A 25500-nucleotide genomic window follows, 5' to 3' on the forward strand; every position below is an offset into this window, starting at 1 on the left:
CTTAGGAAAGCTTAATGCTTAGCTTATAGCTAAGGGAAATGTAAACATAATGATGTTCTTAGAGTCAACAAAGTTTTTCATATAATAGTAAAATATCATGTTTATTTACATTTCCCCTGTTCCCTATCAAAATTATTAATTAAATATTTAAAATTATTTTGACAGTGATTTGTATTTCACGCGCGCATATTGCTTGCCGTTTCCGGCACGTCAGAGGACAAAAGATGGGTAGAAATCGTTCGGGATTTTAGAGTAGAACATATCCCACATTAAAATTTTAAAAGTTTTAGTAGAAATTACTCCAGGCACTAAAACTGCTGTTGAAAGGGTATTTTTACTAGGGAATGATTATTGGAGCAGTGAGAAGTTGCAGCTTTCTGTAAAAACATTATCGCCGTCTTAATAGTCAAATTTAATATGAAAAACGAATATCCTCATTAGCACAAAAAATACACTCCGATAAAAAATGTTTTTAAAATAAAATAATTTTTTTTTCGATTTTTCTTCTTTTTTTTCGCCTCTGAAATACTTGCAAATTGTACCTTTTTGAACAAAAAATGGTTGGTCACCTTACTTTAATACTAAATAATGAAATGGTAAATATTTTTATTAATAGTCAGTTGTTTTAAATGACAAGTAATAATGCTTGCATGTTTTCCATCCAGGATCTTTAATGAATTTACAAAATATTTTTTGTTATACTAAGTCATACAAAAAGTATCTTTCTGCTAAGACTTCCATTCGCCAGAATTAGTTTTGAAAGGCCTATGTCGCAACTGAATCTTACCTAAAGTTGTGTTTTGAAAGTTCTCAATTGGCTTGTTATTTTACACCTTTAACGTGATTAATCCGTGCGGAACGAAAATCGGCTTGGGAATTATGCAAACTAAAATAAATCTTATTCTCTCTGCCTCATTTCATTTATTAACAAAAATGCAATGACGTCAAATATCACAATGGTTCCGATTCTTCACAGACCACACCAATAGACCCACCATTTCATTGGTGTCCCTCAGGGCTCTGTTTTAGGGCCAAAGCTGTTCCTGATATATGTGCAATACTAAAATCAATAAAGGCATCATAACTTGTTATGCCGATAACATGGCACTAACTTTCTAGGTTATACATGTGAGGAAACTTACAAATAACGCAGAAGCTGATCTACATTAAAATTAATGCAAATGCAAATGTCAAGAAGCCTCTATTGATTCAGTATATGTCAACGAAATACTGAGGTGAAAATCAAACACAGTAAATTTAAATCATAATTTATTACATAAATAAATTTCACTGTAAATGCATCTTCTTAATCAGACTGGAAGCTTTATTATTATGTAACATTAAGATTATAAGTATTTAAAAATTAGTATTTGTGTTATTAATTTTTATTAGATTCGGCAAAAGGGATGACTCAATTTTAACAACATTTATCCTCTTAAGATATGTTAATTTTTTCACAAAATTATCAACAATAATTTTGGCAGTGTTTAAAAATTGTAAAAACAGCAATCACTAATTATTTAAGTATTATGAGAGTTAATTATAAAAGTTATTTTTTAGTACAATTTAGTAAGTATGTAAAAATCTTAAGAGATTTTTAATAGACAATTTCATGACAGAACTTAGTCTAATCAGTTCTGTGGAGTAATGTGACACTTAGCAGTATTTGTTTGATTTTTTGAATTGCTGAACGTTACTATTCAGAGACATAATAGGACCATTTTTAGACTACAAGAGATATGATACAATGACACATTTACTAAAGATTTTATCATATCCATTATATATGGCAATTTTAATTAATTACTTAGAAAAAACTATTTTACAAGCATATATACCGTAATTCAATAACTATTTCATAATTATTATTTATAATATCGCTATGGTTTTCAGTAAAAAATATTTAGTTAAAAAATAAAATTGAAGAAGTACACCACTATGATTGACATACAACAAAATATGTTCAGAGTAACAAAACTTTATTTTGCTCTATAGCAATGTTAATAAAAAATCGTAATACTGCTAAAAGGTCAATAACCCCCTGGCACATTATAGCTCATCCTTCTCGAGATCAATGTCCGAGAGATCAATGTCCTCTTCTAGCGGTAATTCGCCATCTTTGCCGTCCCAAGGCTCGTTCTTGGAGATTTTAGGCATTTCAGCACCTCTTACTGGCGCTGTCTGCCCACGACCGAAAGATAGATCTCTGTAAAATAATAATATTATTATTCACAAAAGTATTTAGGAGCCATTCAAGTATTACGTAAGCACTACAGGGGCGAGGGGGGGTCTTTGATTTTCTTATTTGGTGATTACGTCAACAGCTATTATTTAATTTATTACACATATCACCCACACATTGTTTATGCTTACTTTATGTACTATTATTTTTGAGAGCTTTGCTTAGTTTTGTTTATAAGATGGAGAGGGGGGGGGGGGTTGATTGCAGTAAATCTGCTAACTTAATACTTGAACGGCCTTAAAGCCAATCTATAGAGACATAGAAATATGTCTCTCAGTTAAAGTGTGTGTGGGGGGGGGGAACAAATATACTGTAATACCATTTATAGTAATTATCATTGTTAAAATGGCAATCTATGTAAAAATATTTTATTTAAGTCGTAACATTTGTATTAAAGCATACCTTAAAAATTCATTGATGCCGGTCTCAGAGAATGATCCACGTAAAGTAGAGAACTTGAGTTTCTTAGCATTGACGACGGCCATGGCTGGATATCCAAAGCCTCCCATTTCCAGAGATTCTTCAAGCGATGGATGTGCACCGGCTTCTGACCAGACCCAGCTGAGAAATTAAAACAATATTTATTTTATCGTTTTGCTCTAAGTGAAATTTTTTTAAGTTACTTTAGTATTTTTTACTTAGCCAACCTTCTTAGTACAGTTTTGCTATGCATCTCCATACTCGGAGTAAAAACTTAAGTACTATACAACACTTCTTTTTTTAAATATATTTTCAAAAAATTCACTTAACGACTTAAAAAATAAATTAAAAACAAAAACTATTCGCATTGGCATTCGGCAATAGCCGTATTCGACGTGTTGGATTACAATGCCCTAATCGTTTCTTGTTTGTGTAGTATCTTCTTCAGTCCCAGGACTAGGACAGGTTCGTTTAGAAACAATGGATAAGTTGAAAACATGGTTTTATTCTGGGAATATATAGGCTCTATCGAATGACCTGAGCACCTTACTTTCATTAAAAAATGTGTTATATTGAATTTGGTGTTTGTAAAATAATTCAAACCACAATGAAAGTATGTATAGTTTTGTCATGGTTAACATAGCTTTTACACATTGAAAGAAAACAATTTTTTACCGGTCACCGTGACCACGCACGCTGTAAAGCACGCGAAACGTCGGAAAATTTTAAATTTAAAATTATGTAAAATAATTGTAAGTTTACAATAATACAAATAGCTTTAATCCGGGTAAAAAAAATGTTTTCTTTCAGTATGTATAGTATTTAGACTTATATTATAATGTTAAAGAGTTTACCAACGATTATATCTAAGAGATATTCACACGCAAAGTTTTTAAGGTTAAGGTTTATAAGCGATGATGATCTAAAATAAAATAAAATGCATTTTTTAAAAACATAATATCCAAATACGCATTTCATCATTCATGTCTCCACAACAAAAGAAATCAAAATAAGACGCGTGTTATGATAAGCACGGGTCTTTAATCATGGCGGCGGGAACCCGTTTACCATAGCTGTCACTTGTATCATAGACCACAGAATATACATGTTACATAAAATATCGAACAGGCTCACTTACCCCCACATCTTGCTTTTGTATTTATCTCCAAGGCGCTTCAATATCGCGATGTAGTCATTTCTGCAAGCGGCATTACAATCAAGGATGTGAGGCAAAATTGATACCACACAGAGTGGCTTATCACTACAACCTTTCATCACTTCTTCATCTGTTACCTGAAAAAATATTGGTATTATTTTGCCATCCAGTGAAACCCGGCGAAGGATTTATTTATGAGTTTGAAAGAATAATAGTGCCTGGCGCCTCACTTAATTTGTATTGAAAATTATTTCGTGACTACTTCACTGCGCTTTTATTGTTCTGTATTAATAGACATTGCATTTTTTAAAAATAATATTCTAAACAGCATTTAACCTTTTTTGGTGCATGTAGAAGATATTACGAAATTTATGGAAGAATAAAATATAATATATAGATAAAAATCGGTTAATAAGTCACGCATTTTTTATAATTCTAAGTTTTTTTACACATTTTCACAAATCAAAGAACACAAACTGCATGATTTCCAACATACGCAAACTATTAAATCTAGCTTTAAAATATTTTCAAATATAATTTAATATTTATATAAAGAACGTAAAGAACTTTATGATATAGTAAGTTACGTAATATATGATATCCGACATGTTTGAAAATGGAACTGAGAAGCGGAATAAATAAGATTTAAATAACCTAAGAACAATGAATGTTTATATTAAATAAATCCCATTGTCTATGTTTCTATTGTGTAATGTTAAATTGCGTCTTTGAATCAGTCTTACTTCGGATGAAGGTAGGATTAGTGAAAGTTGTGTGAATATATTTTTAACCTTATAAGAGTTTTCATCCAGTTGCCTCAAGTGTGAATAAAAAATATATTTTAAAACCATTTCTTTGTTTAATGATTCGGGCTAAGCGCCAAGTATGACACCCGTATGTTAAAAAGATATTGCGCTTTGACATATGACGTCATAAGGCGTAAATAAGGGCCGAGATGAAATATATATGTCTTAGTAAAGTAGCTAAATCAGAGAGTTCATTGAATCTTTAGACAGCTAATTAAGATAAAGATCGATATTCAATCAAGTCGCTAAAATTCCGTCAGACAAGTGAGTGAACAAAACGAGTTTCCTAAACGTTCCTAGGCAACAAAACTAACCTAACCATTTACAATAAAACAAAACACGAAATTTCCAAGCTCTCAGTTCTTCACGATCACACCGAAATAACAATAACAAATGAAATAATAATGGCGGAGTCTTGTTTTACATTATTAAAAAACACGTTGGCTTTCGGTCATACATATAGTTAAACGTTTTCGACGCTGCTTTATTTAATACAAATTGCTAGTGACTTGATTGAATATCGATCTTTAACTAACTGTCTAGAGATTCAATTAACTCTCTGATTTAACTAGTTTACTGCGACATATACAAGGGGTTGTTATGACCCGATCTCAAGTCTTTAATAGGGATCTAGCAATCAATAATTAGAAAATTACATTTAATGATTAGAAAGCAAATTTCCAATAGAACAAAAGAAGAAAATTTATGAGTGTTAGGGTCTTCTAATGGAGTTCTCAAAAATATCTGAGCGGTATCCCTATATAAGACAATATACATTTTACGAATAAGTATTTTGTTTAACTAGCAATGATCATAAATTTTCTTTTTTTTAATGAAGTAGACTGGTTCCTCGTCTATAGCATATATATTTATGAGTCTATTTCAATAAAAACCTCTTTATTATGGATTTTTTTTCAGGAATGAAATATAGAATACTACATACCTCCAATACTTCAGGTGCTGGTACATTTTCAGCAAGTTTTTCAAGGGCCCAGCTGACGATATCGCTGGAAGTTCTGCCTCCATTATAGTCTTCTACACTATCACTGGTCTTTTTACCACCAGCGAAGAACTTGATGGTCGGATATCCTTGCACTTGGTAGCGGGAAGCCATCATTTGGTCAACTGTGGCATCGACGGCTCCGAGTTTTACCTGTATTTAATTTATCAAAATTATTATTTTATACATTAATGAACTAAAAACAATAGGTTATAATTTACAAAGAATGAGAATAACAATTCAAAAGAACGGATTGTGTCGCAATCTTTATTGGACTAGAGATGCTGTGAACTAATGCCTTCGTATCATCGTTCGTGGTACCTTCGTTTTACATCTGTCATAATGGTGTGAAAGAAAATTAAAATAAAATATTATAGATATATATAAGATAACTTGGAAACTTTTGCCCAGCGTGTTTGACAATGCAATAAACGAATATAATATAATATGTTGAAGTCAATAAAAGTTTTACATAGATTATCTGCAAATATTTTCGGAAATAGACACAATTATAACAATGTCAATGATGCATTTCTGTCAACCAATTAAAATAGATAACAAGTAGGCTATGAATACAGAAACATATTATTTAAACTATATCAATTTACCTTTCCTTTAAGCTCGGTTGCAGCCTTTGCCCAGTGGGGTTCCAGATTCTTGCAATGTCCACACCATGGAGCATAGAACTCAACAAGCCACATGTCATCACTATCAAGAACCATCTCCTTGAAATTGCTGTCTGTTAGAGTGATAACATCTGACTGAAATAGAAAAATGTATTAAATATAAATATATTAAAATGTGTGTGGTTAGGCCAACTATTTAATATTGATTTTCAAAATTCGACTTGGTATACAGTTTTAGTCAGTAATTAATGGGATGGTGGAAAATTGATTTTAAAATGACATATATAAAATATGTTTGCATATGATAGAGACTAAGTAATGGTTTAGTATTTTATAATAGAAGAAAAAAGCATTTGCTTAAATGCTTCTGTTCATATTCATACAACTAGAGATTATATACCATGTAATTTCAATTATAAGTGCAATCTAATATACTTTGGTTAGGGAGACATGTTTATTGATAAGAAATTGTAGTTGAAACTTTATCCATAATTAAGTTTTAGGTAATCAATTATGATGCAAGGCATAGTATCTAGCTGGTTATAATATTAGCTTTGTAAATTTATCAGGGAATTGTTTTAAAAGATAAAGTGTCATTGCCCTGCTTACTCCCTACTCTTATACAGCAATTATCAAATTATATTAAATAATGATAATCAAAATGGATTTGATGATGTTTTTTAATACTGTGAAAAATTTACTAATAAGAAATAACTCAATTTAATCATTTTCTTTAACTAAAGTAGTCTTTTGTCTTTACTATCAAGTCACATAACTATCCTACCATAACAATTAAAAGTATCCGTACTTACAACATATATTTCTTATTAAAACACTATTGAGACAAACTATTATAATTTCTTTTTAATAAGTGATGAATGATTCAATTTGACAATTCTCACAACACCAGAATCCCATCTACGAAATAAATGTGCTTGTAATGCTTTAAATCTGATTGATTTTATGGATGGTGTATGAGTTGGTACTTCAATCTGCTTCTTAGTCTGTGGTTTCCAGTTTAATTTATGACCAAACACTTTATATGCTGTATGCTATATTGAAAGTAAATTTAAGACAGGTTCATAAAATACTCTTACAATACAAAGTGATGAAGTGAGGTCTATATTATCTCTTAATAATAATAAAATACTAAATTCTTTACAGTTAATAACATCCATAGTTTCACAGTACCCTACTATGCTCTCAGTGTGCTCAATATATAGATAAATAAAAAGTAATCAAATCCTTCAGTAAATTACAGTTAATAGACCAGTAGAATCATTTATTCTAAGGGTTGCATTTTAATTTTTACTTTTTTATGTTTCTTGCCATGAGCCTTTAATATCAAGAGTAGTTGTTTGAGACAGTTTACCTTGTCAGAACTGGATCCGCCAGTTTTCTTTCCAAGGTTGTCATAAGCTTTTTCTTTAGCTGCCTTCAATGCTGCATCCACAAACGCCTCCGCCGTCCTCTGTCCTTGATATGGAGTATGTTTACTGCCCGTGAATATTTTAATAGTTGGAAATCCACTGACTCCATATTTCTGACCGAGATCCCTGTGCTGATCAGCATCCACAGCACCTACTTTGACAATTCCCTAAAGAAATATAAGATAATTTAAGTTAATGTTGTAGTTCTACTATAAAAACATTTTATTGTCTTAAACAATAGATTATTTTTGTTATATGCATGTTTTTAATTATTTATTACTCACTTTAAGGGCTCGAGCTGCTTTTTTATATTCGGGAACAAGATTCTTACAGTGCCCACACCAAGGTGCAAAGAATTCTATGATCCACACTTCATTTGAATTTGTGACAAGCTTCTCAAAGTTACTTGGTGTTAATTGTACCACATCTGATGAAGAGTCATAAAGAGCATACGACCCAACCGCCAGTAATAATATTCCTGAGTAAAATCAATAAAACAATGTAAAAACCGGTAAAGTCAGTCACGTTAATTATAATTTCACGGCTGTTATATGTTTATAAACTTACCTATACAACGTAAATGTATCATTTTTACAAATTATACCCTTACACACTTAATTACGAGTTTGCTAATTTCTATAAATAAATTAAAATTTGCGTGTTATGAACCGTGTGGCATGAAATAAACACGTCAATTATTTTTCCTAAAATAACAGATACAAAGGAAAATTCTATCAAAATACTAGAAGTTGTCGATGGATTTCGTGGTCGTGTGTGATTGGCTACACTAATTTTTGTACCTTCATGTGGAATAACGGATTACGGAATTGTAGAGTCCGTAGAGTCTAGTTATGTAGACAATAGCTCACCATATCATCTAAGATACATAATATGCAGCATAGATTTTCTAGCATTTAAATAATTAAAAACTTTTAAGGCTGGATTGAATTTTATTAAAGATTTTACAATTTTTTGGCAAAGCAGTGTCAGTAAAAGTTTGTTATCAATGCGAGAATATTTTCGTCAAATATACCTCATAATTACGGTGACGGATAAAATATATACTAATTTTTAGTAATTACAACTTGGTTTCCTTAACCCGCAATTTGCCACAAAACACTTGACCCATTTGAAAAATAGCTGGATACTCGAAAAAGTTTTATATTTGGATGCCACACGACCTCACTGAAATAAATATAGTGAACCAAGTACTCGAGTACGTCTTGAACTTGCTATTGTTTGAACATATTGATACCAAACCGTTTTAAAAGAGATTAGTAGTTGATGATGAAAAGTTGTTTATTAAACAAAAACGTCCAAAAAGGCCTTGTACCGATGATGGCCAAGCTTGAGACAATTCCAATTCCCGCGAAAACTCAATACGGCAATGTGTGTATGGTGGGATTGAAAGTTCAAGATGGGCTTTTACCACCAGCTGGAGCCATCCATTTGATTACTTACAACAAAAACCGATTGAATTGAAGTAAAAAGTTTTAAAAAGCGGCCAATTTTTGTTTTTCCTCTACTTTACATCTTTAGTTTTCTAGACTAGTGTGATTATTATTTTATGTCTGTGCTGCCGCTGAGATTGTTAATTGTCAATATCCAGTAATCTGTGATTGTTATTTGTTTACACATGTGTATTCCCATAAATATTTAAATAAATATAATTCTAGTTGGGATTTTAAGTTAAAGCTTTAAGCTAAATTACTCATTGAAATTAATATGAAATATAATGTGTACTAAACATGATGAAGATTACGAAATATTGTATAAAAACTATTATACATTTCCCGACTAAAGTTAGGTTATTTTCGTTAATGTCTAAAACATGCTGGAACTTTGAATTGTGTCAGTTGTCAATTTTGTTAGGGCGGGAAATTTTACGTTCGCGTTTATTGTATTGCGTCCTCTGATAAGATTAATAATTTTATTTACACTTTTAGGTTCTTTTCGGTTTATAATGGACTCTGCAAATTCAAGACTGTTTACTGTGCTCGTAGAAGGTAATATAGGAAGTGGAAAAACTACTTTCTTAGAGCATTTTAGACAATTTGAAGATATAACTCTGTTAACGGAACCAGTAGAAGAATGGCGTAATCTCAAAGGCTGGAATCTTTTGGTTAGTATCTCATTTTTGTAATAGATAGTGTTGTTGTTTTAAATACCTAACCGGATTTCTTAATCATTTCAGGATTTGATGTATAGAGACCCTTCAAAATGGGCGATGACTTTCCAGGCGTATGTGTCTCTTACTATGCTGGAAATGCATCGCAGACCGACAAGAACCCCCGTTAAATTGATGGAACGTTCTATCTTTAGTGCAAAGTACTGTTTTGTAGAACAAATGAAGAGACTAGGCACACTACATCCTGCACAATTTGCAGTTCTAGATGAGTGGTTTACATTTATCAACACAGAGATTCCAGTTGAAGCTGACCTCATAGGTAATATAATATTTATGAATCTAACACTAATTATGGTAGTTCTTTAAGTACCTATTAATGTTTTTAAATTATGTTTATATTGTAGTGTATCTTAAGACTACCCCATCTATAGTTTATGATAGGATTAAAAAACGGGCTCGTTCAGAAGAGCAGTGTGTTCCACTGACCTATATAGAGGAACTACATAAACTACACGAAGACTGGCTTATTAATAGATCTCATGCTGACTGCCCAGCACCTGTAAGTATAATTGTAAACATCTTTTAATGAAATGAGTACTTTTTCCACTATAAATTAAACCTCAATGTTTAAGATGCTTAGTAGCTTTTGTCATTTTTCACTCTTATTACTTATTTTTGCCCTAATTTAAACTGATAAAAGTATTTTTTAGTAATTACTGTGCCTGATAAAATTGATGTTATCAATGAAATGATGATAATTCATGAGCATCAGAATGGCCGGTCACTAGTTGTGTAATCCATTACAATGTAGTTTAAAAATTACTTCCCAATTGCTTCTATTTAATTCTTACTATAAGACATTTGCTTCCTTAGTCTTTTGGGAGACCCATAACAACTTTAGTCCATTTTGAGGTCTGAATGTCTGGTCACCTATCCTATTGTACTCACTATTGTATTATCGATTATTTCATCGTTCATATTTTGCTTCCTTCATTCTTCATTTATGATTTAAGAAGCAAATAGCTTCTTCCTAGGTTTTCAAACCTCAATGCTGTACCTATCATAGAATTAAGATATCAAACAATGTTACAATTATTACAATACAATACAATTACAATTCCCCCCAGCATCTGGTAAAATATACAGGCAAAAATATTTTGTTAAAAATAAGTTTATTTACATAAATAAAGTTAGGTAGGTAGGTAATAACAGAACGCTTCATGTTTGTCATCAGATTTATTAAGATAACGAAATACATCCAATCCAAGCGTCCACACTTGTAAATGATATTTATCTATCTCTAAATGAGCAATTCTTGTATATTTTATATTATGTATATATATCTGATGATCTGAATCTCGGAAGCGGCTACAATGTTCTAATTTTCATAAAATTTAGTATGCCGGCGGTTTCATGGGCTATAAAACGATCCAGATCTAGGTTTCATTATCAAAAATACAGAGCAAAGCTGGGTACTTTTGAATTATATGAAAAAGATTATGTATAATTTGCAATGGATCGAACTTCACTAGACGGTTTTCACCTTAAAAATAAAATAAAATGAATTGTTATAATACAAATAGGTAAACATATTTTTACATTAATTTCAATAAAAATAAATGTGTCTATCTATGTATATTAATTATTTTTTCTTAAATCTTTTTAATTAATTTTATTTTATTCCTTTTTTTGACATATACAATACAGTGTGGTTATTTTTTTATTATTACAGATATTAATACAAGTTCATACTATAATGCAAAAAGACTTTACCCAACTTCTTATATTTAAAAATTATTAATTATGATATAAAGAAGTTTAATTTTCTGGACGAACATGACATACACAATAAAGAACAGATTTTTGTATGGTGTCTATCTATAGTGTCACTATCTGTATAGATTATATAAATTTTATGTAAATTAATAATGGTTATTGACAAAGAGGTTGCAAAAAGTCTTGTTGCATGAGTTAAGTTTTATATACAGCGTAAATTCCACGTAACATCCCTCTATTTAACAATAAACGCCCTAAAGCATCGCATTACACCCAGTCTCAATAATGACAACAATTGCGTAATAAAGTAATTTTTAAGTTGCCTAAATTGGTAAACACTGCGCAGCTGTGTACGTTCTTTTGTCGCTTTATTATCCTAGTCTGCAATAAATACGAGTGATGAGGATGACAGAACCTGAGTTTGTTCTGTCAACAGTTCAAAATGGCAGGATATACGGCAAATCTTTAAACCTAACATTTACGTAGACAACTCCCTGCTTACAATGGTTTCACTCACACACAAAGAAATTTTGGATTCAGTGAGAAACACTGACGATGGAGGAAATACTTCCTTTATCACCAAGATGCCACCATCTCGCAAGATATGAATAAAATAAGTAAAAATATACAACAAAATTACAGATGCAGCAAAAGATGTTAGACAGTCAACAAAGATTATTTTTCTAATTCAGATTTTTCTTCTCTTCATTTAACGACAACTCTCTATAACGCCATTAAATGTGTAGTCCCTTGAGTGTTGTTACATAGAGTTTACACTGTATAATGAATAATATATAAAAATGTCATCTTAAAATTTCAGGTATTAGTATTAGACGCAGATCTTGATTTATCTCAAATAACAGAAGAATATAAGAAAAGTGAACACCAAATCTTAAGAAAAGCTGTAAATGTTGTTATGCAATCACCAAACAAGTTGAGCCCAAAGAAACCAATCACTGGTGATGCTATTCAGATTCTTCCTAAGATAAGACTATAATTAATTTGAATAGTTGATAAGATTAATTTATAAGAAATTATATTTAAATTATGTAGGAACGGTAAATATTTGTTTGAAAGGAAATGATTACTCTAATAACATTGTTTGACATGAAACCAGTGACATTTATATGGGAATATCTTAGCAGTAAATATATTCCATGCACTTGAATTGTGTGAAATCCGCCAGATCCAGAATGGTGAATTTTACAGTATACATTTTTTTTGCTGGTAACAGTTACGTTTAACACGTTGATGGATACTATTACACCTGTTTGTTACTGATTTGTCACTACTTTTTTTCATACATTGCCTATAGACGTAGTGTCACAACGCGTGGTAAAATATATATGTAACACGACAGTACGTCTATAGGCGTATACGTCGTAAGACGTACTGTCACAGAGTATCATTTTTGTAGAATGTTATATGACAGTACGTCTATAGGCGTATACGCCTTTAGACGTACTGTCATATTACATATATATTTTACTACGTGTTGTGACACTACGCCTATTTACGTTTCTGAAATAATAAAAAAAATTGTTTTATTTTAAGGTATTTATTAAATTAACAAAAAATATTCGGTCACACTTACACCATTAGTAGTCTTATTAATCATTTCTCGAATATTTTATATTCAAGTAGTTACTAGTAATCATCGAAATCTCTAAAAAATCAACATACTTACTGCTTAATTTTAAGTATTTATTATATATTTTATAACAAAAACAAATTAGCTTAAATTTTCAGTCTCAATCTAAGTCTAAAAATATTTAAAATTACACATCTTCGAGTCTTTTCAAATCAAGTCTTAAAATGTTACAAACCTCTAAATAAGTAATCAACATACAGTGTTTATTTTAAAACACATTAAATATCAAGTTAACAGGAATATCTGCTCCTTTTGTACTCAATCAGTATCAATAATAAATAATAAAATAGCACTTAGGTAGGTATTTAGATTCAACTTATAACTAAAATCAAATAATCTCATAAATCTCTAAGAATTAAACATAAAGTAACTAGTATAACACAGCAGCTAGTTTTTTCTTATCACAACAATAACACTTATCATTATTTATCATCAGTTAGAGTGATAAGTTTTCGTGGTAACATTCAAAGCAAGATGGGCACAATGGGGGTTTATCTGGGCACCCTTTGCAACGATAGCTCGTTTCTCGTCGAATGGCTTTTTGGGCACAAACTTTGCATTTCAGGAAGGCGAATTTTTTTTTGGTTCCTGGTCGGGCTGCCATTTGTTCGGGCCAGTGACCATGCATAGCATTTGCTGTTAGAGAGACGTTTGCTTCATGATGTGCAGCAGACGATTGATTTGGACGGAAACGCCTGCTGTCATGAATGCTGTATGAGTTGCTGAACAAGTCTCTTGGTTTGGAATCTTTAAGGTCAATCATCACTCTGATTAATTCTTCTCTATAATGCACAAAATGGTAAGTGTTGGCATTATCCTTTTTATATTTTCTGTACAAAAAGAATGCATTCCACACTGCCATATCTAGACAGTGAAATAACACCTTTTTATACCACCTTATGGTTTTTCGAGGGCAAGAGTAATATGATATCATCTGATCTGAGCGATCAATACCGGACATATATCTGTTGTAAATTTCAACTTCAACTGGCTTCAATCTCGATTTGCCGAATCTGTTTTTAACTTCCACGATGGAGGGATGGTTCTTAGTAGTAATCATCAAGACAGGACGCTTATCCTTCCATATTGAAACATATATTTTGTTCTTGCGTGACCAGAAGTGCTCGCCCCTTTTTAGCTTTTTAGTCGTAATGTGTTTGGATTGTCTTTCCTATTAGTGCGCAAGGTACCGGTGCAATGTGTTTTCAAGTCCAGTAATTTATGAGCCATCTTTACAGAATTATAAAAGTTATCCATGAATAGATGATGACCGCGAAGCAAGTACGGACGCATCAATCTCAATACAAGTTTTTCTGTCTTAGACTCAGATTCGTGCATGTTCGGATCTACTACTTCCTTGCCTGCGTACATTTTTACATTCAGTATATAACCGTCATGTGTAGTCAATTCATAAAATTTTATACCATAGCGGGCTTTCTTGGATTTAATATACTGGCGGAAATGTAGACGACCTCGAAATAGTAGAAGAGATTCATCCAATGATAATTCCTCACCTGCATTATAAACTTTTCTAAAAGTAAGTGTCAGCATATCAATTAATTTACTGACCTTATCTTCTCCTTTGGCATTCAAATCCGATGCACAAAGACATCTTAATATTTGCTCGTATCTCCTTCCTGACATTGTTTAATTGAATACGGGATGATAATATAGCGCATTTGATAGTGAAAAGAGACTTCGTTGTTGAGGGCATTTTACGTGACCCTTGAGAAGACTGAGACCCATGAATTTTATCATTTCTTCGTAAGTTGTTTCACGATATACTGTTTTGCGGCTATGTCTGGTATGAGGTCTATTACTGTTGCAGAGATTATGTCCATAAGCGTTAGTACAGTCTACTAGATATTGTACGTAATTTTGTGGAAACATAAGGTGAAAAAAATCTATAACATGCTCCATATCATCAATATTTACGGTGATGCCAGTGGCTGAATTATCAAAATTGAAATCTGGTATGTCAGTAACTGTAGTAGACCACGATTCCTCAGTAACAGGTATATCTGATTCCCTAGCTTCGTCGTTGATCGAGGTTGACTGTCCATCAGTTAATATTGGCATATTCTGAGGCTGTTCATCACTACTAGGCACAATGGTTGATGTATCAATTGATAAAGAAACAGGGGCTTGTACCAATGATGTCTCAATATCTTCCCGATGTGTCTTGGAATTGGCAGAACATACAGTTCTGTCATCATCTGAATCGCTAGATGAAGAAGATGAGAAGATAAAGCAGAAGATAAAGCAGCAGATCTTTGCCCTAAACGCCTTGTTGCTGAGATTGAGATCGCATCATCAGAACTTATCGATTCGTTACCAGATGGCTCATAATCTTGGTCAATTCCATACTCCCCATCGTCAGCAAAAGGGTCTTCACTTGACTCAGGAGTAGGAACTGCATCAAACAAGTCTTGGAGTCTTTTTTGTTGGTCTTCATAGGAACCCCTAGCCGCCATCTGCAAATAATATCAATGTATTTTGGTATCACTAAAAATTGCTCAAAAAATACAAATGCATGAGAAATACATTGTTTACGGATACAATATAAGCTTGAATTTGTGTTATACAAATAAAAAACAACAGAAATAACGTTTACAAAAAACATTTACTAACCTTCCAATAAGATTTACCCGCAAAAATGGCGCGAAAGCACTTAGGAACGCGCGGGACACCGCCGCTGCGCACTACTCGACTGATCGTATGAAAACACGACGTCCACGGCCGTAGTGTGCGTGCAGAAGGGAGCGGAAAAATGACCGTGGGTGTTTTAAACTTTTATATTTCGTTTCATGGTGATAGTATAAAAGTCTAAGTTACTTCTACGGTGACACTACAGCATGCCGTTCCTAATATTTGTATGGAAAATCGATCGTCTTAGGGCGTACTGACTTTGGCTTAACCGAAACTCTTACGTTGAGAGGCGTACTGTCGTATCGTTTTTAAACTCTTTACGTCTGTGGGCGGTAGTGCCCAGCAATGTATTAACTGTTATTTTTTAAAATAAAGGAGCAAAATATTATTCGTCGAATTAAAATGACCTTAAATGAAGGAATTGAAGATTAAAAAGATACTGAAATAATAACTAAATGAAAAAAATAGATTTAGCGGTTATTGATAATGACACTCGGATCTGACGGATTTTGTTTCTCACAGAAATGGATGTGGCGGAGATCGATGCCAACTACGCAACGCCATTATCAACTTATAGGCTGTTCTAAAATTACAGATTAAGAGGAAGTAAAACTACCAAAAATAATAAATCTAAACTTTAATTAATATCGCCAAAATTGTATCAAACACAATTTTCATTTTCTTCAAGGGGTACGCATACTAGATCTTCGCGTTCTTCGGAATTGTCATTATCAACTTCAATGTCCCTGTAATAAGCTAAACTCTCAATAGTTCTCCAGTCTTCACCAAAGTGTTTTGATAACAGGTTCGAAACATCAGCAATCTTTTTTATATTAATTTTATTCCCCTTTCGTCTTATTACAGGTTCCAATTCCGCACAACTTCTTGTTATCTTAGTCACATATTTTGGCTGAGTATATTCGCTTCTGTAGTTTTCCTCTCCTTGTACGCTGACATTCTGGCGACCTTTGTGCAGTATAAATCGTTTGCAAGCATTAAATTTGAAATGCCAGCTGCCTGGAGGTTTGCATACATTATTCACTTCGTTCTTCCTGTCATACACTTCAACATCCACCCCCAAATGTTTTACAACAGTTGCGTGTTTTGTAGATAAATTTACATAAAGTTGTGGGTCGCAAATGACTGACATCTTCTTTACTGCCTTTTCAATTTTTGCAAATACCCTGTCGGGCGGTAAGAATGAATGGCCAACCATGGGAAATATAATTTCAATTTTCTTTACATGTGGTGGTGCATTTGAATACAACCATTTCATGCCCATGCCTACTAAAATTGTATTCTTGTTTTGACCGCCGCAACCGTCAGCAAACAGTCTTACTCTTGTTTTATCGCTTGGGATATCCAAGCTGATCAATGTGTCGAATGCTGCACTTGCGATTTCAGATGAAGATTTTGCATGCTCATTTTCACACCAGTAATAAGTTCGTACGTTATCTAAAGCAGATTTCGATGTACCAATAACGACTGTAAAATTGCTCATATTGAACTGCCTACTAAAGTAAGCCACTTGGTCGGGCAGTTTAGGCAGCGCGCTGTTTTTTTGGCAATCGAATGACATTGAAATGGTATCATGTTCTTCCTTTTTTAATAAGTCACAAAAGGCTTTGGCTTTCAGGCTATGTAACCTTTTTTGGGTTATGTGAATCTGTTTCTCTTGGCTATTTGTACTTTCTATTTTCCTTTTTAATTCAAAACATCTGGAGCAGGTATCTTTCAGGGGAGAGCCAAAACCAACATTGTACTTGCGGTTAAAGATTTGTCTGAAAAATGATTGTTTTACCTTTAAATAGGGGGTAATTGCAATTTGCTCTTCATACATTTTCCACAGCTTTTTAATATTTAATTCATGTGGCAAGTACTTTCTTACAAACGATGTGGCCCTGCAATAATGAGGTTCAGCTGCTTCTATGGATTCAATAAATGTCATTACACTTCTTTGCCTCTGTGCATATTTATCTTTTTTGTGGTTTCCACCTCGATTCTCTTTAGCAACACTGCCTCCATCTTTATACGATCTCTATAGAATGCCTGTAACTCTATCTTTCCTCACTTGTAATATTTTAATGAAAGCTGTTTTGCATACCCTGACCAATTTGTAAAAAATCTGGTGAAACCAAGAAACATCTTGCGTTTTTAGTGTAAGGCATTTAAAAGTAGAATTAGTTTTGTGCTTACATTTTGGGAAAGATGGCAGTTTTTTCGCAGAATATCTGAAAATAAATAATATATAATGTATACACGAATCCGTTTTTAGGCTTCCATACACGTCATTCCATCTACTTATTTCATGACATAACAACAAATAAAAAAAACGGCCATTGGGAGTCGGACTGACGCATTGAGGCTCCATACAATCAGATTTTTAAATTTTATAGCGGTACGGGTCCTCCAGTATACGAGTCCGACTCGCAATACGAGATTAACACCTCTATCTCAAATCACACACATTCTGTAACACTCTGTATAGCAAATCGTATGATAGTTTCACTCACCGCTCACGTCGTTTTTTCTCACATTTCCAGTTACTTTTGTTGACCCCTCGCTTCCTTGCATTTTCCGGAGGAACTGGTTCGTTTTTTTTGGTAAATCGGACATTGTTTTGAGAAAATTGTTTGAAAAGCATGAGCGGCCATTACCGTATTTAGTACCGCCATGACACTTGTCTGTCAAAATGCTTTTCTCTGATTGGTTGAGGTGGATCTATCGGTTTTTGATGCTGTCTTATCAAGGATCTGGCGTGTTGTGAAATGAAACGCAAGAAAAGTACGTGAAATAACTAGGATTTAACTGGGTTTGAAAGATTCTATGAATTATTGGACCATTGAGCTCAAGATACAGAATCCATAGACTACAAAACCTTTTTTTTTTCCGAAACTGGATCTGGCGGAGTTTGTTTCTATACGACACAATTAACAAACACCAGTTAATTTTATTAATATGTTATCTTTAAAAATGTGTTGTTGAAGCAAATAACTAACCTTTCTTTTTAAATTAAGTCGGGCTGGGGTTCGGGTTGATCTTAATGAAACTAAATTTTGTGATAGGAATAATACTAAATTTTATCTCCATTCATAAGACGGACTCAATTATCATTATTTAATATCAGGTACCCAGACATGGTGACTAAGATAAATAGATACCCCCTAACTCAATAATAAAAATATCTCTAATTGTACTCTTTTAACAAAAGCACATATAACTCTTTTTGTATTAAATTGTGTTTTCAATGATGGGACAAGACTACTATAACAAACTTAATTTAAAATGGTGTTGTCATACATATATTTCTTAAGAGTAAGGGGGTAAAACTTACTGATGTTACTAATACTAAGTTAAAATGTGGTATTAAAAATATAGACAGTTAATTTTTGTAAAATTAAGTTTTATTAAAAATAATTGTAATTGTAATTAAGTTTTCAAATATTTTTGCCAAAAATGGACATCTGTCTTAACATGCATACAGACTTATTTACAAATTTTACATTAGTATTTTAGATAAAATTAGTTTCTTATATTCTATATCATGAAGGTAATAAACATTTATATAGTGGTAATGTTGGTTTTTATTATAGCACTTTCTGTATTAAGAATATTAGGTAATAGTTACATACATATTGCGTAAATTGTCGAAAAAGTTGTATAAGAAACACAACTAAAACAGCCTTTTTATTAAATGGGAATGCCTTGATTAGGTTGGAAGTTAGTAACGAAAAGAACATTTTACTCAAGCCCTGCTATATACGTATGGATTTAGTATATTGGCGCAGAAGGTACCTAAACTGTAGTCAATTATTATAGCTTTTGGATACCGTTGGCAACGTTAATTTATATTGCTATTTAATGTTAGATACTTAAGGATGTACTCAACTATTATTATTTTCAAAAGGAAAACCTTAGCATTGTTTCTTAATACTAAACTCTACATGTACATTAATAATGCCTTTATTATTAATTTAAATAATTTTGTTTACTGCGTGTAAATTAGCTCAAAAGGACAAGTCTATGCCTATTAACACAGACAGCATACAACTAAGTATATGTATAGTCTGTAACTGTCAATTTCTATGTACTGAGTTGACAGTGAGTAACACGCTTATTTTTCAGCTGTTTACAGTTTACACACCAATTTTACTAGAATTAGGCCAAATTTATAATTAAGTTTTCTAGGAAATTATTACTTTTACCTTATTAGTGCAATATTTTATTATTCTAATATTAAAATCAATGAATTATATATATTGTGATGTCTTGTTGTGGTAATGAGATAGTTTACAACTCAGTTATTAGCGAAGTTGTAACATCAAATTTAGTTGAAATCGTAAATCTATTACATAAATTTAATAGTTCTTTCTTTGCCTTTGCGACTATAATTATTGTTGTTTCGTTAGTCCTTTCCACGAGGCGAAGAAGTGTAAAGTCTCACTCAGAGTGACTGCTACAATGAAAACAACAGTGATATGTGTAGCTCATTGATGTAATTTTATAAGGTTAGTGAATTTATTTGTTACTTGCAACAGACACGTAAAATAAAAGCAAATCAAATAGTTGTATTTAACCTAACTTAAATGCACTACCATGAAAGTTTTTAACTTGCTAAAATTTCAAATGAGGATATGACATTGCATATTTAAAATATGCCATGAAGATAAGGATTTGCTCAATGATTAATAGTTTTGGTAAGTTGTATTTGAGTCTGCTTGTAGTAATTATGCTTTTATTTTACTACTTTGTTTTTCCAAATTGGTTTAATTAAAGGAAGCTTAAAATTTATTGGATCTTATTAGACTCTTAGCTAACACTTATAAAATAGATATAGTTTTTTTTGTTATAGACACTATATTTCATATTATAAAGAATCTAATCTCTTCTCTTTAAATTTTCATATTATAATGAAATAATCATATTGAGTAAGGTTTTACTTAATTTATTATTAAAAACCTAAGTTTACTAGGTATGTTAAGTTACTCCTACTAAATCCAGATTGCAATCCTGGTAGTTTTTTTTATTTTTTATTCATTCAATCATGTTTGGATTGATTGAAGACTGTTGTTGTTATTGACATTTCTATACTCATTATATTATATTTATTATATTTGCTTATATAATTATATTATATAAGCAAATATATTCACATTGGAAGAGTAAAGAAATCTTTGTTTATACAAAAACTAATATTAAAATAATATCAATAAATGATTACTACTAACTGTTAGTTACCAAACTCTGAACGGTATAAAAACATGTAGTTTTGAACCACACTAAATGTAAAGTCAGTAACATGTCTACCATGTTATCATAACATTGCAATAGCAATAATTATGTTTACTGATTATCGAAAGAACTTTATTGAAATTAGATTTTGTACTAAGATGACGTCATTGTGTTTGGATAGGGAGTAACCTAGTCATATACTGGGCTAATGTGAGCAAATTGATTTTTAAACAGTCAATACACAAATAGAGGGAAAGGGAAAATGAAATGATTTTATATATTTAGTAACACAACTATTCTAATTTTTCTTCATCAGAAAATACAGGTACAACACGTTTAATTAACTTGTAATATGATAATTTGATTGCAATATAGGAAAGTGCACTTTGTTATCTCACCTCAAACGAAAGTGAGCGCGACCGGGCGACCGGCTAGTGTGGGTTACCTCACAGAGGTATGCGTAGACGGGACCATTTCACTTTCGTAGACAGAAAGCATTTGTGTTTCTATAAATTATTTTACAAATATTATTATACAAGCTTCTCCTAATTAAATCTTTTCGATGATAGTGATGATTATATAAATCATTGTTAGTTACCTATTATTTTATTTCACTCGCCTTAAATTCGATCGTGGTCTGATGTCCTATAGATTCCCGAATAAACTGTTTAATACAAAAAAAATATAATTTCAATTAAAACCAGTAGTTCTTTTACACAGGTTTTGTCGCGGTATAAGCTGATTCCATAAATCAAGGGGTGATTTTTTTTTCTATGTAATGTGTTTGGCGTATTTATTTAGTCCACCAAAATGCGTCTTGCACGGACGCTCTAGTTTTGCTATGTAGGTACGTAAAGTAATTTTAACTTTCGAGAAGACACGTATAATATATTACTATGATCTCACATTGTATTTATAAAACAGACGCCAGTACTTCGTCCGGTTTGAAAACTGTTTTAGGTATATAGGTAATGTTGCCTATCTCCGTTTAGATACCCCATAGTCAGCCTCCACCTAGAAACGAAAACCTTTTCACTAAGAAAGCTATAGGAACATCTTAGCTTAGATCTGTTTAAGATACCACAAACTCCATAGACTAAGAAATCTGGACATCTAAGAACAGAGGTTTTGTATTCCCAACGCCTAACGGAGGAAAATTTCGAATGAGTAAATGACTGTGACGTGATCGGTCAACGCTTCTTTCCATTCAGGGGCCCTTCCTTTATAAGAAAATTTCCCAATCTGGATCTGAGATAGTCAAACTATCCAGATACAAACTAACCGAACCTAAGTGTCGAGTCTAACATCACTAGAATGTAAATGTTACTCTATTCTTAATTGTTATAGAGTTGTACTTCTGTAAATAAAGTGATAAAATATCTGTGATAAAATAGACGAAACTTAATAAAAGTTTACCTACGAATCCTAATTCCAGTTTTATAATCAATATGTATCAATGTATCGTCTCGATTGTGGCAATATTGATCCCATTCCAGAAGGTTTCACTCGATTGCCCTCTCGTTTTTAAAACCACTTCTACCAATTACAGACAATGATGTCCATTGTACACGCTTTTACCGAAAGGACACCACGATCAATTCGTCATTTACAATTTATGTAATGTCAATCTGTTTCAATCAGTGCGGTGTTTGTTAAAGTGTGTTGTTATACTCATAGTCGTTACATTATTTAATGATAGATTAACTAATATTAAATTTCGTAGCATAAATAGGCCGTAGATATACGGTTTTAACTTGTATGAAATTATTGAAATCTTTATTTAACGCCTAAAGTAACCGGTAATGAATGACGATTTTAGAACTTTAGTACATAATCTTATCAAGTATCATGATTTTTGGTACTTGCATTTTTATACTGTTGTCAAGAAGTCTTTTCAGATATCTCTTTTCGACATGAAAAAGGGGGTTATCAGTTCGACGTGTATTTTTTAAGTCTTTTGTATTTGTGTCAAGACTACAGAAGATTGAAAGCAGTGCACGAAATAACCTTTATTTTATTATAGGTATGAAAGTTTGGGCTGTATAATTTGCAGCTTCTAAGTTCGATAGGAGGGCTTTTCTGAAGTAAGTCGAGACTCAGTCTCTTGTGCTTTCTGAGGACAAATATATATCTCCGAATAAAGAAAAAATCAAAGTCCAAATCTGTGTTTATACTAAACGATCTATCCGAGAATTTACAGATAGAGAATGCAATCTCCATACGAGATCTCGTGGGATTAAGAATAACAACCTCGCGAGATCTCGGTATTTTCGTGATCTGTGAGCTGTAAGGTACAGCTTTTAAAGAAGTGTATACGAGGGTATAATTATAGTTTTTGTTTATCCGTGATATTTTAATACTAGTTTGAACTCCATTCATTATTATTACAACAACCGTGTACAATTGTTGGTATGTTAAAATAATACGCCAGTCTTATTTAGATAATACACGATTAAATCGTTCTGTAGTCGCTGATGTCGTGGTATATAAGAACAGTTAAATAGTTTTAATAAATAAAATAAATCAATGGCGCTACATCCTTTTTAGATCTTGTCCTCAGATTTCTGTATCTGTTTCATGATCATTTGTTAATCGAATAGGCAAGTAGGTGATCAGCCTTCTGTGCCTGACACACGTAGTCGACTTTTTGGGTCTAAGGCTAGCTGGTTTCCTCACGATGTTTTCCTTCACCGTTCGAGCTAATGTTAAATGCGCACATAGAAAGACAGTCCATTAGTGCACAGCCGGGGATCGAACTTACGACCTCAGGGGTCAGAGTCGCACGACGCCACTAGGCCAACACTGCTCCCCAATAGTTTTAATAGCTGTCAATGTATTGCAAAAAGTTGTTAACAAAAAAATAATGCTATCTATATTTGCTAATAATATATCTATATTAATACGTCACTTAATGCCATAGTCGGGGAATATACCAAAGTATTAAAAGAAAAATTACTAGATTTTTCTTTCTTTGATTAGGTAGTCCGCGAAACTTAGAAAAATGTGTTTCAACTTTGACTTCTCTTGGAGTTGTTTCTTAGATGATTTCAAAAAACCCGAAGTAAATTGAAATTGTGAAATTGAATTAATTAATTTTGAATTGTGAAATTGGGACAATTATTTTGTATTATTTAGAGGTTTAATGTTAGTAAATTGTGCTTTGTGGACCGAGAGAATTTGTTACATTGCATAAATGTCTTAAATAATGCGGGCGACCGAATCGCGGCTATTGCAAAGCATTTTACATGAATAATACCCAATGTTCACGTATCACGTACATAAATAAATGCAAACTGCCGTAATTATTTACTTTTGTGTCATTTGGATCGATTTAAGGGTTTTTATCCGCATTGTGAATGTTTTTATTAAACGTTATTAATATCTCAATTATTTTAGTATATAGCGCGACTATATTTACGAAACCTTGTAACACAGTTAAAGAAAGTTCATATATTAAGTTCCTATTATATAGAAGAAGATTGTTGGTTTTAGGCCTGGAACTTCAACCTCACTAAGACTGTTCGAATTACGGCTGGGCTCGAACGTTGAAGGAAAATATCATAAGGAAACCGGCAAGCGTTGAACCAGTGTTTTCCAAACTTTTAGGCTTTCTGAATTTCGTATCCCCCTATGTAACATACAAAATTTTAATATTAAAAATTTGAATTGTTCACTTAAGAATCTCTTACTCACTCTATTGTTAAATGATAGTATTATAGAACACAGTAAGTATTTTTTTAAAACATAAAGGAAAACTGGAATCCAAATAATTTTAGGAAATTTTCCAATTGCCTTCCTTAATAATCAAAATGCCTCCCTGTAGAACACTGCGTTAGACCCAACTATCCACGGCGTGTGTACTCAAACATAAATTATCACCAATTTTTTTAATGGAGGCAAACGGGCAGGAGGCTCACCTGATGCTAAGTAATACCGCCGCCCATGGACACTCACATTGCCAGGCGGCTCGCAAGTGTGTTGCCGGCCTTTCAGGAATTGGTACGCTTTCATGAAGGACCCTAGGTCGAATTGGTTCGGAAACACTTCAGTGGGCATCTGGTTCCATAGTGGTGGCAAAAACTGCCTTAGAAAACGCTCAGTTGTGGAACGACGGACGTCGAGGTGATACGGATGGTATTTTGTATTTTGCCACGATAACAGAAATCTCTGGTTGCGACAGGATGAGGGTTGTAGCGCCACTGGTTTTATAGAAATTTCGTTCTTAGACCACATTCAGCATTGTTCTAAATAAGTATTGCATAACACCAGTTGCAAGTAGACGTAAATGAGATGCCGGCTGTTCGGGCGTTTTATATACAAATTTATATTCAACATAAATATTAACAACGCGCACTGCGTCAACGCTGAATTTGAAACTCAGATC

The 25500-nt window shown here is 32.5% G+C and overlaps 3 protein-coding genes across 4 annotated transcripts in view; 2 read left to right on the plus strand and 1 right to left on the minus strand.

Moving 5' to 3' along the window:
• Nucleotides 1-1299: 1299 nt before the first annotated feature.
• LOC123714500 (protein disulfide-isomerase A6 homolog) lies at nt 1300-8438 on the minus strand. The gene is made up of 8 exons (XM_045668767.1): nt 8248-8438; nt 7965-8158; nt 7623-7847; nt 6233-6385; nt 5568-5777; nt 3801-3955; nt 2645-2803; nt 1300-2206 (listed from the first exon to the last, which is right to left on the minus strand). Exons 1-8 carry the CDS (start codon nt 8267-8269, stop codon nt 2050-2052), a joined length of 1275 nt encoding a protein of 424 aa, XP_045524723.1. The 5' UTR covers nt 8270-8438; the 3' UTR covers nt 1300-2049.
• Nucleotides 8439-9306: 868 nt separating this feature from the next.
• On the plus strand, nt 9307-14378 carry LOC123714501 (deoxynucleoside kinase-like). Of its 2 annotated transcripts, none has more exons than XM_045668768.1 (5): nt 9307-9531; nt 9627-9802; nt 9875-10127; nt 10213-10367; nt 12405-14378. In XM_045668768.1, the coding sequence occupies exons 1-5, from the start codon at nt 9429-9431 to the stop codon at nt 12579-12581; spliced, it is 864 nt and encodes a 287-aa protein (XP_045524724.1). In that variant the 5' UTR covers nt 9307-9428; the 3' UTR covers nt 12582-14378. The 2 variants fall into 2 exon arrangements, with proteins under 2 accessions (XP_045524724.1, XP_045524725.1); XM_045668769.1 differs by having other exon boundaries at nt 9307-9482.
• A 5765-nt stretch (nt 14379-20143) lies between these two features.
• LOC123713982 (solute carrier organic anion transporter family member 74D) overlaps nt 20144-25500 on the plus strand; it is a 44965-nt gene continuing 39608 nt past the window's right edge. Inside the window, exon 1 of the mRNA XM_045667928.1 lies at nt 20144-20392. The gene's annotated coding sequence lies outside the window, so the exon portion shown is untranslated. The remainder of the gene's footprint in view (nt 20393-25500) is intronic.

This window comes from Pieris brassicae, chromosome 9 (genome assembly GCF_905147105.1).
Source record: "Pieris brassicae chromosome 9, ilPieBrab1.1, whole genome shotgun sequence".
Classification (NCBI taxonomy): domain Eukaryota; kingdom Metazoa; phylum Arthropoda; class Insecta; order Lepidoptera; family Pieridae; genus Pieris; species Pieris brassicae.

Coding starts and splice junctions, on each gene's coding strand:
- LOC123714500 (XM_045668767.1), bottom strand. CDS start 8,269: ATGATACATTTACGTTGTATAG. Junction 5,778..6,232: donor CAACCGAGCTTAAAGGAAAG/GTAAATTGATAT, acceptor AATTAAATACAG/GTAAAACTCGGAGCCGTCGA. Junction 3,956..5,567: donor CAGCACCTGAAGTATTGGAG/GTATGTAGTATT, acceptor ATATTTTTTCAG/GTAACAGATGAAGAAGTGAT.
- LOC123714501 (XM_045668768.1), top strand. CDS start 9,429: ATGATGAAGATTACGAAATATTGTATAAAAACTATTATACATTTCCCG. Junction 9,532..9,626: donor ATGCTGGAACTTTGAATTGT/GTCAGTTGTCAA, acceptor TTACACTTTTAG/GTTCTTTTCGGTTTATAATG. Junction 10,368..12,404: donor ATGCTGACTGCCCAGCACCT/GTAAGTATAATT, acceptor TTAAAATTTCAG/GTATTAGTATTAGACGCAGA.